At 35.5% G+C, this 21,011-nt stretch overlaps 2 protein-coding genes and 2 pseudogenes across 2 annotated transcripts; 2 read left to right on the top strand and 2 right to left on the bottom strand.

The window, feature by feature from the left end:
• The first annotated feature begins 1,181 nt into the window (after window positions 1-1,181).
• LOC115230273 lies at window positions 1,182-2,857 on the top strand (annotated as a pseudogene).
• Window positions 2,858-5,374: 2,517 nt separating this feature from the next.
• LOC115230272 lies at window positions 5,375-6,748 on the bottom strand. The gene has a single exon (XM_029800477.1). It carries the CDS (start codon window positions 6,746-6,748, stop codon window positions 5,375-5,377), a length of 1,374 nt encoding a protein of 457 aa, XP_029656337.1.
• Window positions 6,749-15,152: 8,404 nt separating this feature from the next.
• Window positions 15,153-16,828, top strand: LOC115230271 (annotated as a pseudogene).
• A 2,516-nt stretch (window positions 16,829-19,344) lies between these two features.
• Window positions 19,345-20,718, bottom strand: LOC115230270. Its single transcript, XM_029800476.1, has one exon. It carries the CDS (start codon window positions 20,716-20,718, stop codon window positions 19,345-19,347), a length of 1,374 nt encoding a protein of 457 aa, XP_029656336.1.
• Between the last annotated feature and the right edge of the window lie 293 nt (window positions 20,719-21,011).

Below are 21,011 nucleotides of genomic sequence, written 5' to 3'. Positions count from 1 at the left end.
CTTTCCTGGTCCTTATAAGATGCGATTTTCTTCGAATCGTTTTCGAAGACAAACACGAGGATTTGGTTCATAAATTTTTCGCGCAAATAATGATTGGATAAGGGAGACTATCTTTATTCATTGCAAAAATAAGGCCAATTTCAATTCCTTCTATGGCAGTAACTAGAAAATAACATACTTTATTTGTTTTTTTAATAGAGAACAAATTAAGTTAGGAATGTACAGAGGGGAAACTCTGGGGGGGCTAAAGCACGCACCCTCCTGCGGAAAGTACCGCATACGTGTTGCCACGGAGAATGGCGATGGATATCCGCTTTATTTGTTATTTTGAGACATATTATTTATTTTAAATTAATTTGAAAAAAAAATTAAAATTATTATCAAATCTGTATCCTTGTTGTGATGTCGCGTAATTATAAATATGTCGATGATGATTATTTCGATGACTATCAATATCATTCTCAGTTAGGAAACGAAAGACTCAGTCAATTTTCTATTTATTCTCAAAATGATGGGGATAATCAAATTGTAAGATACATCATATTCATTTATTCTATTTCTACCTAACTAAAAATATTTAGATTGACGATTTAATGTCTCAAAACCTTAATTCTATGAACTTTGGAGACGAATGTAGTGATTTCAATAAATTACCTCTTCATGCTTGCGCGTAAAGTCTTAATTAATTTGTAAGATATTGTGGAATTCACGATCCAAATAGTGTTGCTTTATGCACACAAAGTCAGAAATGGTTTTGTAATGATCGCGGTTTGACTTCTGGAAGCCATATAATAAATCATTTGGTGAGAGCAAAAACAAAGGAGATAATTCTTCACCAAAACAGTCATTTGGGAGCAATGACAATTGAATGCTATGTTTGTGGATCAAAGAACGTATTTTCTCTCGGATATTTGCCTGGAAAACAGGACAATACTGTCATGATTGTATGTAGGCAGCCATGTGCCTTCCAGGTTAGTAGCAAGGACGTAAATTGGTATTACATTTCGTTGCGATTCTAAGGGATTTAAACGAATGGAAGCCAATCATTGAAGATAGACAGTTTGTTTCGTGGCTGTTAAAAGTCCCTGATCCTGAAATTCAGATAAAGGCAAGGAAGATCACTCCGGTAGAGATTAACAACTTGGAAGAACGATGGAAGGAGAATCCATATGCCACATTAGATGAGGTTAATAACCCTGTAAATGAGGATGTTTTACAGCATGTTTTAATTAGGTGGTGCTATTATTCTGATAATTTTAGATACAAGGATTCACATCAGTATCAATCAGTTTATAAACCTCTTATAAAGTTGGAGTCTGAGTATGATAAGAAATTGAGAGAATCACAGACGAATGAAAATGTATCAATTCGGTGGGACATTGGGTTGAATAAAAAACGAATTGCTTATCTTCATTTACCAAAGACCAGTGATGGTTAGTTTTTTCGAGGAATTAAAATTTATTTTTCTATGACGTTTAACTAGAAATTCGTATAATGCACGGGGATGAGTTACGTATGACATATCATAGCGATGTGAGACCTTCGTGGACTACAGTTGGACATGTTATTAAGATTCCTGATAGTAAAAAATATTTATTCACTTTAGACAAAAGCGACGAGATTGGTATTGAAATAAAGAACGTGTCTGATATAAAGTGTGAAGCAACTCATGGATTATCAGTTGATTACGTCTGGAAATCAACATCATATGACAGGTTTATTGCAATTTACTGATTACGTAATTAGAATGCAGTATGCTCTTAGACTATTTGCAGTCGATGAGACGTCAGTATCTGCTATTATTTATGACTATTTGATGGGTCACCGTAGAAGTGACGTATTGATAAAAACACCACTTCCAGAATGTTTTTCTGCGCCAAATTTGCCAGATTTAAATCATTCTCAAATATCAGCTGTGAAATCAGTCCTTCAGCATCCACTTAGTCTTATTCAGGTCATTAATAGTATTATATTAATCTAGGGTCCTCCTGGTACTGGAAAAACTGTCACGTCTGCTAGTATTGTCTATCATCTTGCTGAGCAGACTAAGTCTCAGGTTCTCGTCTGTGCACCTTCTAATATTGCTGTGGATCAACTTACAGAGAAAATAGACAAAACTGGACTTAAAGTATTCTTTTATGATAATGAATAGGTTGTGAGATTGTGTGCCAAAAGTAGAGAAGCAATTGAATCTCCTGTAATTCATTTAGCGTTGCATAACCAACTAAGAAAACTTTCCAAGTTAGTATTATTAAAATATCGATTTTACATAGTAAACCTGAGCTACAAAAGTTGATAAACCTAAAGGAAGAAGCTGGTGAATTGTCAAGTAGTGATGAAAATCGTTATAGACAACTCAAACGTCAGTCTGAGCGCGAACTTTTATCTGTAATTACTGACATGTTTATTGGTTTTAGTACGCCCAAGTTATTTGTTGTACTTGTGTTGGTGCTGGAGATCCTAGATTAAATAAATTTCGTTTTAAATCTGTCGTTATTGATGAAAGCACCCAAGCAACAGAGGCCGAGTGTATGATGCCAATTGTACATGGCTGTCGACATGTTTTTATTATATGGATATTATTTTCTAGCTCGTTCTCGTAGGAGACCATTCTCAGTTGGGTCCTGTTGTTATGTCCAAAAAAGCTGCAAAGGCCGGATTTTCGCGATCTCTTTTTGAACGTTTAGTTCTTCTTGATATTCGTCCTATTCGACTATTGGTTCAGTATCGTATGCATCCTGCTCTGTCTGCGTTCCCTTCAAATTCTTTTTATGAGGGTTCACTACAGAATGGAGTTACTGCTCGTTTATATACTATTTATTTATTGATTAGGCAATCGGGTGTTGCCTACCTCTAATTTTCCATGGCCGAGAACTGACATTCCAATGTTTTTTTATCTCACTTGTGGCCAAGAAGAGATTGCAAGTTCTGGAACTTCCTTTTTAAACAGGCAAAGAAATTATTTTGATAAGAATTTAGAACTGAGGCTGCTAATGTGGAGAAAGTAGTAAGTACAATGCTAAGTGCTGGGACTCATCCCGAACAAATTGGAATTATTACTCCGTACGAGGGACAAAGAGCTTTCATTGTTCACTATATGCAGTTCTCTGGTAAACTTAATTCTCGGCTATACCAAGTGAATATTTTATCTAATTTTTTGCAGGAAGTTGAGGTTGCTAGTGTCGACGCCTTTCAAGGAAGAGAAAAGGATTATATCATATTGTCTTGTGTGAGATCGAATGAACACCAAGGAATTGGATTTTTGGAAGATAAACGCCGATTAAATGTTGCACTAACACGGGCCAAGTGTCAATTTTTATGAAATTTTTTAGATATGGACTTATTATTATTGGCAATGCCAGGGTTCTTTCTAAAGTTTGTGTTATTTTTTGAGTAATTTTTAGAATTCTATATGGAATGATCTTATTATCTACTTTAAGGAATGTGGTGTTTTAGTTGAAGGCCCATTAAATAATTTGAAAGAGTCTTCTTGCCAGTTTCGCGAATCTTCTTATAGAGTAATTATTTTGTTTTATTTATCTATAAGCTGTCAAATTCTTTTGAACCAGATAAAGGTTAGATTTGCCCTTTTATTCTTAAATTTAAAGAATGTACCACTCCGATAGATCATTTTTCTTGTATTCCGCAGAGTCAGTCAACGGCTTACAGAATGACATATCCGGTCCCTACTGCCATGTTTTCGAACGATCCTTCTTTACTGTCTTACATGTCTGATCTACGGGAAGGTGTTAAAGGCGCTGAAAATTAATTATAGAAAATTATGTTCCGCCTTCATATAACAACATTCGATCAATGCAGGAAAGAGCATTGACAACAGTTACAAAATCTCCTGTAGTTAATGCACAGCATTTTGGTCACGGTGACAGTCTGAACAGTCCATATATGAATTTGAATGATGAGCGTACATACCAAAATTACGTTTCTGTTTAATCTGTAATTTATTAGAGACAGCGTGTTGGTAATAATAAGCGTGGTAAAAGTTCCAGTCAAGATAGTAATAATTATGAACCATTGTCCCAAGATTCTATTTACGGTTATAATCCATATCGTTAAGGTTTCAATTGAAAAAAATGGTTTTAATAGTTTTGTTAATTTTGTATTTTTAGTACTTGCCTTGGTTTCTCGGGTTTATTAATTCTTCGTACTAACATTTCGGATTTTATTATAATATAAAAATTCTTTTTATTTATTAAGCTGACTTAGATTTTAACTATTTAGTTTTGCATTTACACAAAGCGAGTCAGCTTTCAGGAAACAAAAAATGTGAATCTAGTTGAGAAATGTAGAAATAGCTTTGTAGTTCGGTGTCTTAACTACACATACTGCAACTAAATGCATTACGGAAGAAATATTTTATGTGAGTAAAATTCAGTCAAAAGCAAATTTTCTAAATTCATTTGTTTTTCTTCTTTTTTACTATACTAAGTTTTTCAATTTAGTCTATTCAAAAAAGTATTAACCATTATATCTTCAATCTAGCTTCTTTCAAAAACTTTGTGACCGTCCAGAGAATGGACACGCAGCGGAATAAGCAGATAGTGAAATATGATAGTATAGCACTTGTTTTTTAAGTCAATGAAGAACAAAATACTTTGCCAGTCAGTAAAATTAATGAATGTAATTGTTCGGCGTGTATTTTATTTGGACTGTGACATACTACAATACAATTCGAGAACGTGGGGTCCAAACGATTAATTTAATTCTTTTTGCTTTACAGACTTCATAACTACTTTGAAAACAGCCGATTTTCATTTCCTATTAGACCATTTTATCATTTTTTGAAAATGAAAGGAGGCATAATTAGATAATTCTTTTTTATCTTAAAAAAATATTGGGTTTACGACTCAGAATTCATAATTTTTTTAGACCACTAATCTGAGGTTATCTATTTCTGAAAGCGGTGTACCTTCCAAACTTTTAGAAAATACATAATGGAAAAATAATCAAAGTGGGTATTAACTTTTGAGATGTCAGTATACAGAGACTTATTTTTATTCCACGTATTTTTTTGTTATTTGATTGTAATGGTTAATCGAAAATGGAATGATACTTATCTCCAATATGGATTTACTTAATATACTGTATCTGACAACGTTGATAAAGCCTAGTGAATGATGTGCAACGTAATAATAGAAACAACTCTTTGAAGCAGTCAAAATAAAAAGACAGGGAAAAAACTCACCCAAAAAATTTTGAAACTGTCGATAGTTTTATTGCAAAGAGAACTAAAAATGATAAATCTCAAAAACATAGCAATTTCGGATTTAGACCAATAGATAAATTATGTCTGCTAGCTTCATATGAGGTATTAATTAATTAGTTAATGCACGTTCGCGTTGCCTGTAAACAAAGTTTATGGTTTCGCTTGTGCCATGTTTTTAACTATTCTTGTCGTTAGTCCCTTCCATCCCTTCCGTCGTCTTGCCCTCTTTCCGATTTCGTCCAGATCGTCTGCATCCATCAATCGGCCTCCGATCATAGCATATTCCTTTGTAAGTATTCCCGGAAGACAGTCTCTTGGACGTCCTCTATATTTAGAGTATTCAGTATGGCCGAAAAATTCTTCCATGGCCATGTTGCATGGTGTTTCTTTCTTCATTCGTAAAATATGTCCAAACAGGCGCCAGCGGGTTTCAAGTATATTTAGACTTATAGGCCCACAGTTAGCTAACCTGTATAATTTATCATTTGATATTTTCTTCGGCCACGAATAGCCGAGGAGTTTTCTCAGTTGACCCCTGTGGAAAGAGTCAAGTTGCTCCATGTTTTTCTCTGATGTTCCCCAAGTACCTGCGTTGTGCATGAGGACAGGTCGGACAAATGCATCATATAATCGTAGGCGCATCTTAGTCGAAATTTGGTTTTTTCTCATCCAGATGGATTGAAGTTTTTTAAGTGCAATTGTTGATAATATTTTTCGTCTGGTAATATCTTCGGAATCGCCAAGAAGAGATCCGAGTTTTCGGACGTTTTGCCACTTCTCATCTATGCGAGTTGGCACACGTTCGACGGTGGTTATTTCGGTTTTCTCTTCATTGACTTTGTGTGACCATTTATCGAAAATTGTTCTTGCTTTCTCCATAATAATTTCTATTAATTTCCGATCCTCCGTAATAAAATCAAGATCATCCGCGTATACGAGTTCCATAACTTGGTTGTCCATACATCCAATTTCTAGTCTTAGGTCTCTCAGAGCTGCCTCCAGATAGACGATAAATAATATAGGCGATAGTGTGTCCCCTTGTGGGGTTCCAACATTTGTAGGAAATAGTCTAGATTCCTTAGGGCCAATTCTGACAAGAAGTTGAGTTTCCGATAATAGCAGACGTATCATGCGTAGACTGTCTTCATCTACAATGTTCTTTAACACGATAAGTAGTTTGCTCCTGTTGATGCTATCAAAAGCTTTGCTCATGTTGATTACCAGGACATGAAAAGATCGTTTATACTTCTGACATATTGCATTGATCCAGCGATAGGTCCAAACAATATCGGCCGTGGATCTTCCAGGCCTGAAACCACTCTGACTGCAAGAGAGATAACGATCGATTGATCTTGATATTCGGCTTCGAACAATAGTCGATAGAGTTTTCCTTAGAAAGGTGACTAATACAACCAGTCTCAGGCTTCCACAGGGTCCCCGTCGTTTGCCCGGTTTCTGGACGGGTATTATTATTCCTGTCCCGATTGGAAGTGGGCAGTGTTGGGCAAACGCCTTGTTCAGCATCTGTGCGAAAAAGCTCGCTAGATTGTTGGGAGCGTATTTGAGTAGTTCCCTTGGGACTTCATCATATCCTGTTATTGTTTATACGATGAAATGCTTCCAGGACCTCCGAGGGTGTTATTTCGTTCAATAAGCCTCGCGGATGACAAATGAATGTGGGTGTATAAGTGTCATCTGTTTGGAGTTGTCTCTTGAAGTGGTCGGCAATTCGTGATGCTTTATCTTCATCGTCCAATATCATGTGTTCTGATTCATCCCATATCGATATTTTGGTATTTCGTGAGCTCGATTAAGTAATCGGGTGGCCATAAATATCTGGTTCCCAGGTGGGAGTCTTTCAATTTCAGTAACTTTATCGTCTAAGTATTTCATCCATAGTAGGCGTCCCCTGTCTCTAATTTCATGAAGGAGCCTGTTCCTTTATTCTTTAGCTTTTTTTGGTTTCCATACCACAGTTTTCGATTCTCAAGGCGATGTTCTCTTTGTTGTTCTGACTCTCTCTCAAGTTTTGAGTCATTGTATGTGTAATTTTTTGAGCGGTTACTCCTGTATCCGACTTTTAATATTCGTCCATGGTAATTACTTATCCGCTTAAAAAAATAATTGTTGATGTCACAATTATCCTCACCAAAATTAACGGAATCAATGAATTCAATTGCATCTTTAATTTATAAATTTTTCTTGGCATTTTCTGATTTCATCAATGATAGGGTTGTATGAAGCCATTAACTCTGCCAGATTTTTCTCCAAATTTTCAGAGCTAACAGCATTTTTCGCATTCATCACAATTTTTCCACAATTTGGATAGGATAAGACAATTTCGCGAACTCTTGAAAGATGTCGACTATAATATTTTGCTGCGTCCAACCAGCTGCCCCATCTTGTTAGAACAACATCAGGTGGAAGTCCAATAACTGTAAAAAGACTCCTCCGGGAGGGATTTTTACAATCGACATTTTGATAGACGAGATTAAGTCGTCAATATATTTATAATGTGCTCTAATCTTAAATGCACAATTGTGCAGAAGATGAGCAAAACAAGTTATATGAATCATTTTAATATACATAACCTTCAATGTACTCGCTGCTAAAGTCATATAACGGGCAGCATCAGAAATAAATAATAAAAAATTTTCCCTTTTTATATCATAAATTCGAATTGTGTCATCCACAATTCTACAAATTGCAGATGCATCACAAATTTCAATTTCCAAACAATTTAATAAATAAATTTTTTCAGGACTTTCAATAGTCCCCACAAGAACGTTAACAAACTTTCTGTTTCGCTGGGAACAGTAAATCCGAGATTATTAAAAAATTAATAGTGTTCATTTCTTATTTTGTAAAGAGGTATATTCGCCTTCGTCATCATTTCGACTAAGCAAATTCCGAAATTTTTCTTTGCTTCAAGTTTCGGAAGAGTGTTGAGTTGCGTTTGAAATTTTGTCTGTTCCTTTTTATGCCGGGTAGTTTCCCTGTGCTGCACCACATTAAACGTTTTCGTAAAATTAACAAAAACTGAGAATTTCAAACAAAATAAACGTCCAGCTGAATCAATCTGAAATTCAGACGGGTATCGTTTAATTATTTTATTTAACTTTTGATTGTTAGATTGCTTTTGTTTCGGCATGTAAAAATCTATAATATTTAAGCGGCCAACTACCAAAACGTGTGAAAACGTGTTATTGTCAAAATTTAAACAAAGATTAATAAAAATATATGATTTAATAAATATAAATATGACCTAACAAAAAAATGTCCTACCGTCCAGACCGGCCGGGGCGCCAGATCGGTCAGGTCAATTATCTAAATACAAAACAAATATTTTTCCTACAAACATTTCATTGCAAACATATTGATAATAAAAAAATAAAATCTTATTAATAAAAATTTCTAAAAGTTGAAAAGATTAGCATTAATCATGGTTTTAGTTGAATTAACTCGAGACACCCTCGAAAAATTAGGGAGTATTTGGAATCAGGCCATATACATAAATCTAGAGACTTTCACAAATTACATAATATATTACGCAATTTATGACGCTATCTATTAAATAATCTCGAGTATCCTCATATCTTCACATCTTGGCACCTCCCAAAATTGCATAATATATTACGCAATTTATTACGCAATCTATTACATAATCTCAAGTACCCTCATATACTTAAATCTAGAGACTTCCCCAAATTGCATAATATATTACCGAATTTATTACGCAATCTATTACATAATCTCAAGTACCCTCATATACATAAATCTAGAGACTTCCACAAATTGCATAATATATTACGCAATATATGACGCAATCTTTACATAATTTACATAATCTCAAGTACCCTCGTATCACTAAATCTTGGGAACTCCCCAAATAGCATTATATATTACGCAATTTATTACATAATTTATTTAATAATCTCAAGTACCCTCATATACTTAAATCTAGAGACTTCCACAAATTACATAATATATTACGCAATATATGAAGCAATCTATTACAGAATCTCAAGTATCCTCATATCTTCACATCTTGGCACCTTCCAAAATTGCATAATATATTACGCAATTTATTAGGCAATCTATTACATAATCTCAAGTACCCTCGTATCTTCACATCTTAGCACCTCCCAAAATTGCATAATATATTACCTAATTTATTATGCAATCTATTACATAATCTCAAGTATCCTCGTATCTTCACATCAAGGTACCTCTATAAATTACATAATATATTACCTAATTTATTACGCAATCTATTACATAATCTCAAGTTTTCTCATATCTTCATATCTTGGCACCTCCCAAAATTGCATAATATATTACGCAATTTATTACGCAATCTATTACATAATCTCAAGTACCCTCGTATCTTCACATCTTGGCACCTCCCAAAATTGCATAATATATTACGCAATTTATTACGCAATTTATTACATAATCTCAAGTACCCTCATATACATAATTCTAGAAACTTCCACAAATTACATAATATATTACGCAATATATGACGCAATCTATTACATAATCTCAAGTACCCTCGTATCTTCACATCTTGGCACATCCCAAAATTGCATAATATATTACGCAATTTATTACGCAATCTATTACATAATCTCAAGTACCCTCGTATCTTCACATCTTGGCACTCCCAAAATTGCATAATATATTAGGCAATTTATTACGCAATCTATTACATCTCAAGTACCCTCATATACATAAATCTAGAGACTTCCACATTGCATAATATATTACGCAATATATGACGCAATCTTTACATAATCTCAAGTACCCTCGTATCACTAAATTTTGGGAATCCCCTAGCATATAGCATTATATTAAGCAATTTATTACATAATTTATTTAATAATCTCAAGTACCCTCATATACATAAATCTAGAGACTTCCACAAATTACATAATATATTACGCAATATATGACGCTATCTATTAAATAATCTCGAGTATCCTCATATCTTCACATCTTGGCACCTCCCAAAATTGCATAATATATTACGCAATTTATTACGCAATCTATTACATAATCTCAAGTACATTCGTATCTTCACATCTTGGCACCTCCCAAAATTGCATAATATATTACGCAATTTATTACGCAATCTATTACATAATCTCAAGTACCCTCGTATCTTCACATCAAGGGACCTCCCAAAATTGCATAATATATTACGCAATTTATTACGCAATCTATTACATAATCTCAAGTACCCTCGTATCTTCACATCTTGGCAACTCCCAAAATTGCATAATATATTACCTAATTTATTACGCAATCTATTACATAATCTCAAGTATCCTCGTATCTTCACATCAAGGGACTTCCACAAATTACATAATATATTACGCAATTTATTACGCAATCTATTACATAATCTCAAGTACCCTCGTATCTTCACATCTTGGCACATCCCAAAATTGCATAATATATTACGCAATATATGACGCAATCTATTACATAATCTCAAGTACCCTCGTATCTTCACATCTTGGCACATCCCAAAATTGCATAATATATTACGCAATTTATTACGCAATTTATTACGCAATCTATTACATAATCTCAAGTACCCTCGTATCTTCACATCTTGGCACCTCCCAAAATTGCATAATATATTACGCAATTTATTACGCAATCTATAACATAATCTCAAGTACCCTCGTATCTTCACATCAAGGGACCTCTCCAAATTACATAATATATTACGCAATTTATTACGCAATCTATTACATAATCTCAAGTACCCTCGTATCTTCACATCTTGGCACCTCCCAAAATTGCATAATATATTACGCAATTTATTACGCAATCTATAACATAATCTCAAGTACCCTCGTATCTTCACATCAAGGGACCTCTCCAAATTACATAATATATTACGCAATTTATTACGCAATCTATTACATAATCTCAAGTACCCTCGTATCTTCACATCTTGGCACCTCCCAAAATTGCATAATATATTACGCAATTTATTACGCAATCTATAACATAATCTCAAATACCCTCGTATCTTCACATCTTGGCACATCCCAAAATTGCATAATATATTACGCAATTTATTACGCAATCTATTACATAATCTCAAGTACCCTCATATACATAAATCTAGAGACTTCCACAAATTGCATAATATATTACGCAATTTATTACGCAATCTATTACAGAATCTCAAGTTTCCTCGTATCTTCACATCTTGGCACCTCCCAAAATTGCATTATATTACGCAATTTATTACATAATTTATTACATAATCTCAAGCTGATGTTTCGACTAAAATAGGCACAAAGAGGAATCTGTCGGCGAGCGAGGCGTACTTGTCTTTCTTCCGGGTCTCTGCCCTCCTCGCCGCTGTGCCAGCTTCGATCGCGGACGCGAGAAGGCATGTTGACGCAAAAGTGTCAGAGCATGTCGCGTCCCAGACGATCGCTTTGCCGCACTTGAACGGGAAGAGCGAGACGCCGTCCGGCCTCTTGCCATCGCCCCTGTTAAGGCCAGAGGGCTCCAGCCGGCACGGGATGCCGGTTGCCTCGAGCAGACGCTTTATTATGGAATTAAGCTGTCCGTGCCTGGGGAACCTCCCAGGGCATTTGCGGAAAAGATCTATTCCACAAATATTGATACGAATCTAAAACTATGGCTTGGGAATTTCCTGAGCGGCCGTCGGGGAAGGGCTTGCTGTGGAAACAGATCTTCCATATCGAGACTATTACCAAATGGGGTCCCTCAGGGTTCTCCACTATCTCCACTTTTATTCAATCTCATGATGAACGACATACCACAGCCAGAAGGAAATACGTCCACGTGTTTATCGACTAAATTAACTTGTTCGACCTCCTCAACTTGTTCAACCTACGATACAACCTTCCTATTGTATCTAACGAGGATTCATAATCTTTGTCCTACGATTTTAGTCATACTATGAAAATCCATACTCAAGTTCTCTACATGTATAGAACCATTCTACATGATTATTTCAGGAAATCCGTCCCCCGTGATTGTCGACTACATCACTTTGTCCGACCTCTTTTACAAACCTTCCTTCTATCTCTCTCTGAGAATTCCTAATAATCGTCTTCAGATTTGAGTCTGACTAATAGAATCTGTAAATCAATAAGCGAATTTTCTACGTGTGGGCAACGAATCGACTTAATTTTTTAGGAAAACCGTGCCTTGTGATTGTCAACTATTTCAACTTGTTCGACCTCCTCTACAATCTTCCTACCATCTCTACTTTAGGAATCATAATTTTCGTCTCGAGAACTGAGTCTGATGAAGAAAATCTGAAAATCAATAAGCTAGTTCTCCATGTGTATCCAACCAATCGACTTATTTTTTTCAAGTAAACGGTCCATAATGATTGTCAAATATATCAACTTGTTTGACCTACGCTAAAGCCTTCCTATTATCTCTAACCAGAATTCATAATTTTTGAATAATACTATGAAAATCCATACTCGAGTTCTCTACGTGTGTGAAACCATTTGTCATGATTATTTTAGGAAATCCGTCCCCTGAAATTGTGGACTACATCAACTTCTATCTTCCTTACTTAATCTCTGGTATCTCTATGATGCCACTCTCGGAAGCTCTCTGGACACGTTCTTCAGGCCATAATAAAAATCCTCCCCTGCTAGTGGAGCTTGGCTTTGCGCATTCCCGACCGTCTCATCTGGCACCCTCCTCGATCAGTATCAGATTCCCCATGTCGAGGAATTGTAAAGTAGAACAGGTTTCATAAAGATATTAAGCCTTGACCTGAGTTGCCGATTGGTATAGCCGGGTTTGGAGCCATTTTTTGCGTATTTTGCTCAGTGCTGTAGTAGCCAGCAACTTTTTAAGTGTAATGTTTTCACTGTCTCTGAGCAGAGATCCGAGTTTTTTTACATTCCACCAAGTTTCACCAACTTTGGTGTCCATGCGTTTGATTTCAGTGAATTCGGTTTTATAAGTGTTAATTATGAGGAACCAATTGTTAAATGTCTTTGAAGAAAACGATAATTCTGTCCTGGCAAGCAGTACCCGTATCATTCTGACTTCGTCCTCAGTCAGGAAACTCTGTAGGACGTCGATGAGTAAATCATGGCGGACACAATCAAAAGCTTTTGACATGTCAATTCCAAGGATGGTTGTGGCTCTTTTGAATTTTTGTTGGATTGCGCATCACCATCTGTTCTTCCAGACAATGTTCGCAGTGGATTTTCCTGCCTTGAATCAGCTCCGACTCGGGGCCAGATATTTGTTAATTCTCGCGTTTATGCAGCTCAGTACAACTAGCGAGAGGAGTTTTCGTTTAGTTGAAGACCTAGAATCACTTTCCCTGTTCCTCTAAACAAAGATCTTAATGGAATTGGAAGAAAATTCAAATCTGCAGACGACCTAGAAGGACTGTGAGCAAACGCGAGAACCAAATACAATTAAATATTTTCTGAATAGAATTTCGAAACGTGTGGCACAAACGGGACCTTATTTAATATACACTCTTTGATACTGTGAACGTGCTTTTAATAATAATTGTCTTCGCTTAAATTAACTTATTTGTTGAAGATGGCTCCTTGTGAAAAGAAAACTAAACTTTTGGCTAATTTCTCTGGTCCAATAATACACTTTGTCAAACCTGAAAATACTTTTTCATTCTAAGACAGCTATCAAATACTGGACATTTGCCTTTAAGTGATGTTTACCTGAACACTTAATAATGTATGAAATTAACAACTTTCCTGGTCCTTATAAGATGCGATTTTCTTCGAATCGTTTTCGAAGACAAACACGAGGATTTGGTTCATAAATTTTTCGCGCAAATAATGATTGGATAAGGGAGACTATCTTTATTCATTGCAAAAATAAGGCCAATTTCAATTCCTTCTATGGCAGTAACTAGAAAATAACATACTTTATTTGTTTTTTTAATAGAGAACAAATTAAGTTAGGAATGTACAGAGGGGAAACTCTGGGGGGGCTAAAGCACGCACCCTCCTGCGGAAAGTACCGCATACGTGTTGCCACGGAGAATGGCGATGGATATCCGCTTATTTGTTATTTTGAGACATATTATTTATTTTAAATTAATTTGAAAAAAAAATTAAAATTATTATCAAATCTGTATCCTTGTTGTGATGTCGCGTAATTATAAATATGTCGATGATGATTATTTCGATGACTATCAATATCATTCTCAGTTAGGAAACGAAAGACTCAGTCAATTTTCTATTTATTCTCAAAATGATGGGGATAATCAAATTGTAAGATACATCATATTCATTTATTCTATTTCTACCTAACTAAAAATATTTAGATTGACGATTTAATGTCTCAAAACCTTAATTCTATGAACTTTGGAGACGAATGTAGTGATTTCAATAAATTACCTCTTCATGCTTGCGCGTAAAGTCTTAATTAATTTGTAAGATATTGTGGAATTCACGATCCAAATAGTGTTGCTTTATGCACACAAAGTCAGAAATGGTTTTGTAATGATCGCGGTTTGACTTCTGGAAGCCATATAATAAATCATTTGGTGAGAGCAAAAACAAAGGAGATAATTCTTCACCAAAACAGTCATTTGGGAGCAATGACAATTGAATGCTATGTTTGTGGATCAAAGAACGTATTTTCTCTCGGATATTTGCCTGGAAAACAGGACAATACTGTCATGATTGTATGTAGGCAGCCATGTGCCTTCCAGGTTAGTAGCAAGGACGTAAATTGGTATTACATTTCGTTGCGATTCTAAGGGATTTAAACGAATGGAAGCCAATCATTGAAGATAGACAGTTTGTTTCGTGGCTGTTAAAAGTCCCTGATCCTGAAATTCAGATAAAGGCAAGGAAGATCACTCCGGTAGAGATTAACAACTTGGAAGAACGATGGAAGGAGAATCCATATGCCACATTAGATGAGGTTAATAACCCTGTAAATGAGGATGTTTTACAGCATGTTTTAATTAGGTGGTGCTATTATTCTGATAATTTTAGATACAAGGATTCACATCAGTATCAATCAGTTTATAAACCTCTTATAAAGTTGGAGTCTGAGTATGATAAGAAATTGAGAGAATCACAGACGAATGAAAATGTATCAATTCGGTGGGACATTGGGTTGAATAAAAAACGAATTGCTTATCTTCATTTACCAAAGACCAGTGATGGTTAGTTTTTTCGAGGAATTAAAATTTATTTTTCTATGACGTTTAACTAGAAATTCGTATAATGCACGGGGATGAGTTACGTATGACATATCATAGCGATGTGAGACCTTCGTGGACTACAGTTGGACATGTTATTAAGATTCCTGATAGTAAAAAATATTTATTCACTTTAGACAAAAGCGACGAGATTGGTATTGAAATAAAGAACGTGTCTGATATAAAGTGTGAAGCAACTCATGGATTATCAGTTGATTACGTCTGGAAATCAACATCATATGACAGGTTTATTGCAATTTACTGATTACGTAATTAGAATGCAGTATGCTCTTAGACTATTTGCAGTCGATGAGACGTCAGTATCTGCTATTATTTATGACTATTTGATGGGTCACCGTAGAAGTGACGTATTGATAAAAACACCACTTCCAGAATGTTTTTCTGCGCCAAATTTGCCAGATTTAAATCATTCTCAAATATCAGCTGTGAAATCAGTCCTTCAGCATCCACTTAGTCTTATTCAGGTCATTAATAGTATTATATTAATCTAGGGTCCTCCTGGTACTGGAAAAACTGTCACGTCTGCTAGTATTGTCTATCATCTTGCTGAGCAGACTAAGTCTCAGGTTCTCGTCTGTGCACCTTCTAATATTGCTGTGGATCAACTTACAGAGAAAATAGACAAAACTGGACTTAAAGTATTCTTTTATGATAATGAATAGGTTGTGAGATTGTGTGCCAAAAGTAGAGAAGCAATTGAATCTCCTGTAATTCATTTAGCGTTGCATAACCAACTAAGAAAACTTTCCAAGTTAGTATTATTAAAATATCGATTTTACATAGTAAACCTGAGCTACAAAAGTTGATAAACCTAAAGGAAGAAGCTGGTGAATTGTCAAGTAGTGATGAAAATCGTTATAGACAACTCAAACGTCAGTCTGAGCGCGAACTTTTATCTGTAATTACTGACATGTTTATTGGTTTTAGTACGCCCAAGTTATTTGTTGTACTTGTGTTGGTGCTGGAGATCCTAGATTAAATAAATTTCGTTTTAAATCTGTCGTTATTGATGAAAGCACCCAAGCAACAGAGGCCGAGTGTATGATGCCAATTGTACATGGCTGTCGACATGTTTTTATTATATGGATATTATTTTCTAGCTCGTTCTCGTAGGAGACCATTCTCAGTTGGGTCCTGTTGTTATGTCCAAAAAAGCTGCAAAGGCCGGATTTTCGCGATCTCTTTTTGAACGTTTAGTTCTTCTTGATATTCGTCCTATTCGACTATTGGTTCAGTATCGTATGCATCCTGCTCTGTCTGCGTTCCCTTCAAATTCTTTTTATGAGGGTTCACTACAGAATGGAGTTACTGCTCGTTTATATACTATTTATTTATTGATTAGGCAATCGGGTGTTGCCTACCTCTAATTTTCCATGGCCGAGAACTGACATTCCAATGTTTTTTTATCTCACTTGTGGCCAAGAAGAGATTGCAAGTTCTGGAACTTCCTTTTTAAACAGGCAAAGAAATTATTTTGATAAGAATTTAGAACTGAGGCTGCTAATGTGGAGAAAGTAGTAAGTACAATGCTAAGTGCTGGGACTCATCCCGAACAAATTGGAATTATTACTCCGTACGAGGGACAAAGAGCTTTCATTGTTCACTATATGCAGTTCTCTGGTAAACTTAATTCTCGGCTATACCAAGTGAATATTTTATCTAATTTTTTGCAGGAAGTTGAGGTTGCTAGTGTCGACGCCTTTCAAGGAAGAGAAAAGGATTATATCATATTGTCTTGTGTGAGATCGAATGAACACCAAGGAATTGGATTTTTGGAAGATAAACGCCGATTAAATGTTGCACTAACACGGGCCAAGTGTCAATTTTTATGAAATTTTTTAGATATGGACTTATTATTATTGGCAATGCCAGGGTTCTTTCTAAAGTTTGTGTTATTTTTTGAGTAATTTTTAGAATTCTATATGGAATGATCTTATTATCTACTTTAAGGAATGTGGTGTTTTAGTTGAAGGCCCATTAAATAATTTGAAAGAGTCTTCTTGCCAGTTTCGCGAATCTTCTTATAGAGTAATTATTTTGTTTTATTTATCTATAAGCTGTCAAATTCTTTTGAACCAGATAAAGGTTAGATTTGCCCTTTTATTCTTAAATTTAAAGAATGTACCACTCCGATAGATCATTTTTCTTGTATTCCGCAGAGTCAGTCAACGGCTTACAGAATGACATATCCGGTCCCTACTGCCATGTTTTCGAACGATCCTTCTTTACTGTCTTACATGTCTGATCTACGGGAAGGTGTTAAAGGCGCTGAAAATTAATTATAGAAAATTATGTTCCGCCTTCATATAACAACATTCGATCAATGCAGGAAAGAGCATTGACAACAGTTACAAAATCTCCTGTAGTTAATGCACAGCATTTTGGTCACGGTGACAGTCTGAACAGTCCATATATGAATTTGAATGATGAGCGTACATACCAAAATTACGTTTCTGTTTAATCTGTAATTTATTAGAGACAGCGTGTTGGTAATAATAAGCGTGGTAAAAGTTCCAGTCAAGATAGTAATAATTATGAACCATTGTCCCAAGATTCTATTTACGGTTATAATCCATATCGTTAAGGTTTCAATTGAAAAAAATGGTTTTAATAGTTTTGTTAATTTTGTATTTTTAGTACTTGCCTTGGTTTCTCGGGTTTATTAATTCTTCGTACTAACATTTCGGATTTTATTATAATATAAAAATTCTTTTTATTTATTAAGCTGACTTAGATTTTAACTATTTAGTTTTGCATTTACACAAAGCGAGTCAGCTTTCAGGAAACAAAAAATGTGAATCTAGTTGAGAAATGTAGAAATAGCTTTGTAGTTCGGTGTCTTAACTACACATACTGCAACTAAATGCATTACGGAAGAAATATTTTATGTGAGTAAAATTCAGTCAAAAGCAAATTTTCTAAATTCATTTGTTTTTCTTCTTTTTTACTATACTAAGTTTTTCAATTTAGTCTATTCAAAAAAGTATTAACCATTATATCTTCAATCTAGCTTCTTTCAAAAACTTTGTGACCGTCCAGAGAATGGACACGCAGCGGAATAAGCAGATAGTGAAATATGATAGTATAGCACTTGTTTTTTAAGTCAATGAAGAACAAAATACTTTGCCAGTCAGTAAAATTAATGAATGTAATTGTTCGGCGTGTATTTTATTTGGACTGTGACATACTACAATACAATTCGAGAACGTGGGGTCCAAACGATTAATTTAATTCTTTTTGCTTTACAGACTTCATAACTACTTTGAAAACAGCCGATTTTCATTTCCTATTAGACCATTTTATCATTTTTTGAAAATGAAAGGAGGCATAATTAGATAATTCTTTTTTATCTTAAAAAAATATTGGGTTTACGACTCAGAATTCATAATTTTTTTAGACCACTAATCTGAGGTTATCTATTTCTGAAAGCGGTGTACCTTCCAAACTTTTAGAAAATACATAATGGAAAAATAATCAAAGTGGGTATTAACTTTTGAGATGTCAGTATACAGAGACTATTTTTATTCCACGTATTTTTTTGTTATTTGATTGTAATGGTTAATCGAAAATGGAATGATACTTATCTCCAATATGGATTTACTTAATATACTGTATCTGACAACGTTGATAAAGCCTAGTGAATGATGTGCAACGTAATAATAGAAACAACTCTTTGAAGCAGTCAAAATAAAAAAGACAGGGAAAAAACTCACCCAAAAAATTTTGAAACTGTCGATAGTTTTATTGCAAAGAGAACTAAAAATGATAAATCTCAAAAACATAGCAATTTCGGATTTAGACCAATAGATAAATTATGTCTGCTAGCTTCATATGAGGTATTAATAATTAGTTAATGCACGTTCGCGTTGCCTGTAAACAAAGTTTATGGTTTCGCTTGTGCCATGTTTTTAACTATTCTTGTCGTTAGTCCCTTCCATCCCTTCCGTCGTCTTGCCCTCTTTCCGATTTCGTCCAGATCGTCTGCATCCATCAATCGGCCTCCGATCATAGCATATTCCTTTGTAAGTATTCCCGGAAGACAGTCTCTTGGACGTCCTCTATATTTAGAGTATTCAGTATGGCCGAAAAATTCTTCCATGGCCATGTTGCATGGTGTTTCTTTCTTCATTCGTAAAATATGTCCAAACAGGCGCCAGCGGGTTTCAAGTATATTTAGACTTATAGGCCCACAGTTAGCTAACCTGTATAATTTATCATTTGATATTTTCTTCGGCCACGAATAGCCGAGGAGTTTTCTCAGTTGACCCCTGTGGAAAGAGTCAAGTTGCTCCATGTTTTTCTCTGATGTTCCCCAAGTACCTGCGTTGTGCATGAGGACAGGTCGGACAAATGCATCATATAATCGTAGGCGCATCTTAGTCGAAATTTGGTTTTTTCTCATCCAGATGGATTGAAGTTTTTTAAGTGCAATTGTTGATAATATTTTTCGTCTGGTAATATCTTCGGAATCGCCAAGAAGAGATCCGAGTTTTCGGACGTTTTGCCACTTCTCATCTATGCGAGTTGGCACACGTTCGACGGTGGTTATTTCGGTTTTCTCTTCATTGACTTTGTGTGACCATTTATCGAAAATTGTTCTTGCTTTCTCCATAATAATTTCTATTAATTTCCGATCCTCCGTAATAAAATCAAGATCATCCGCGTATACGAGTTCCATAACTTGGTTGTCCATACATCCAATTTCTAGTCTTAGGTCTCTCAGAGCTGCCTCCAGATAGACGATAAATAATATAGGCGATAGTGTGTCCCCTTGTGGGGTTCCAACATTTGTAGGAAATAGTCTAGATTCCTTAGGGCCAATTCTGACAAGAAGTTGAGTTTCCGATAATAGCAGACGTATCATGCGTAGACTGTCTTCATCTACAATGTTCTTTAACACGATAAGTAGTTTGCTCCTGTTGATGCTATCAAAAGCTTTGCTCATGTTGATTACCAGGACATGAAAAGATCGTTTATACTTCTGACATATTGCATTGATCCAGCGATAGGTCCAAACAATATCGGCCGTGGATCTTCCAGGCCTGAAACCACTCTGACTGCAAGAGAGATAACGATCGATTGATCTTGATATTCGGCTTCGAACAATAGTCGATAGAGTTTTCCTTAGAAAGGTGACTAATACAACCAGTCTCAGGCTTCCACAGGGTCCCCGTCGTTTGCCCGGTTTCTGGACGGGTATTATTATTCCTGTCCCGATTGGAAGTGGGCAGTGTTGGGCAAACGCCTTGTTCAGCATCTGTGCGAAAAAGCTCGCTAGATTGTTGGGAGCGTATTTGAGTAGTTCCCTTGGGACTTCATCATATCCTGTTATTGTTTATACGATGAAATGCTTCCAGGACCTCCGAGGGTGTTATTTCGTTCAATAAGCCTCGCGGATGACCAATGAATGGGGTGTATAAGTGTCATCTGTTTGGAGTTGTCTCTTGAAGTGGTCGGCAATTCGTGATGCTTTATCTTCATCGTCCAATATCATGTGTTCTGATTCATCCCATATCGATATTTTGGTATTTCGTGAGCTCGATTAAGTAA

This window comes from Octopus sinensis, unplaced genomic scaffold (genome assembly GCF_006345805.1).
Source record: "Octopus sinensis unplaced genomic scaffold, ASM634580v1 Contig15123, whole genome shotgun sequence".
NCBI classification, from domain to species: domain Eukaryota; kingdom Metazoa; phylum Mollusca; class Cephalopoda; order Octopoda; family Octopodidae; genus Octopus; species Octopus sinensis.
This window is presented reverse-complemented; position numbering and strand designations above follow the sequence as displayed.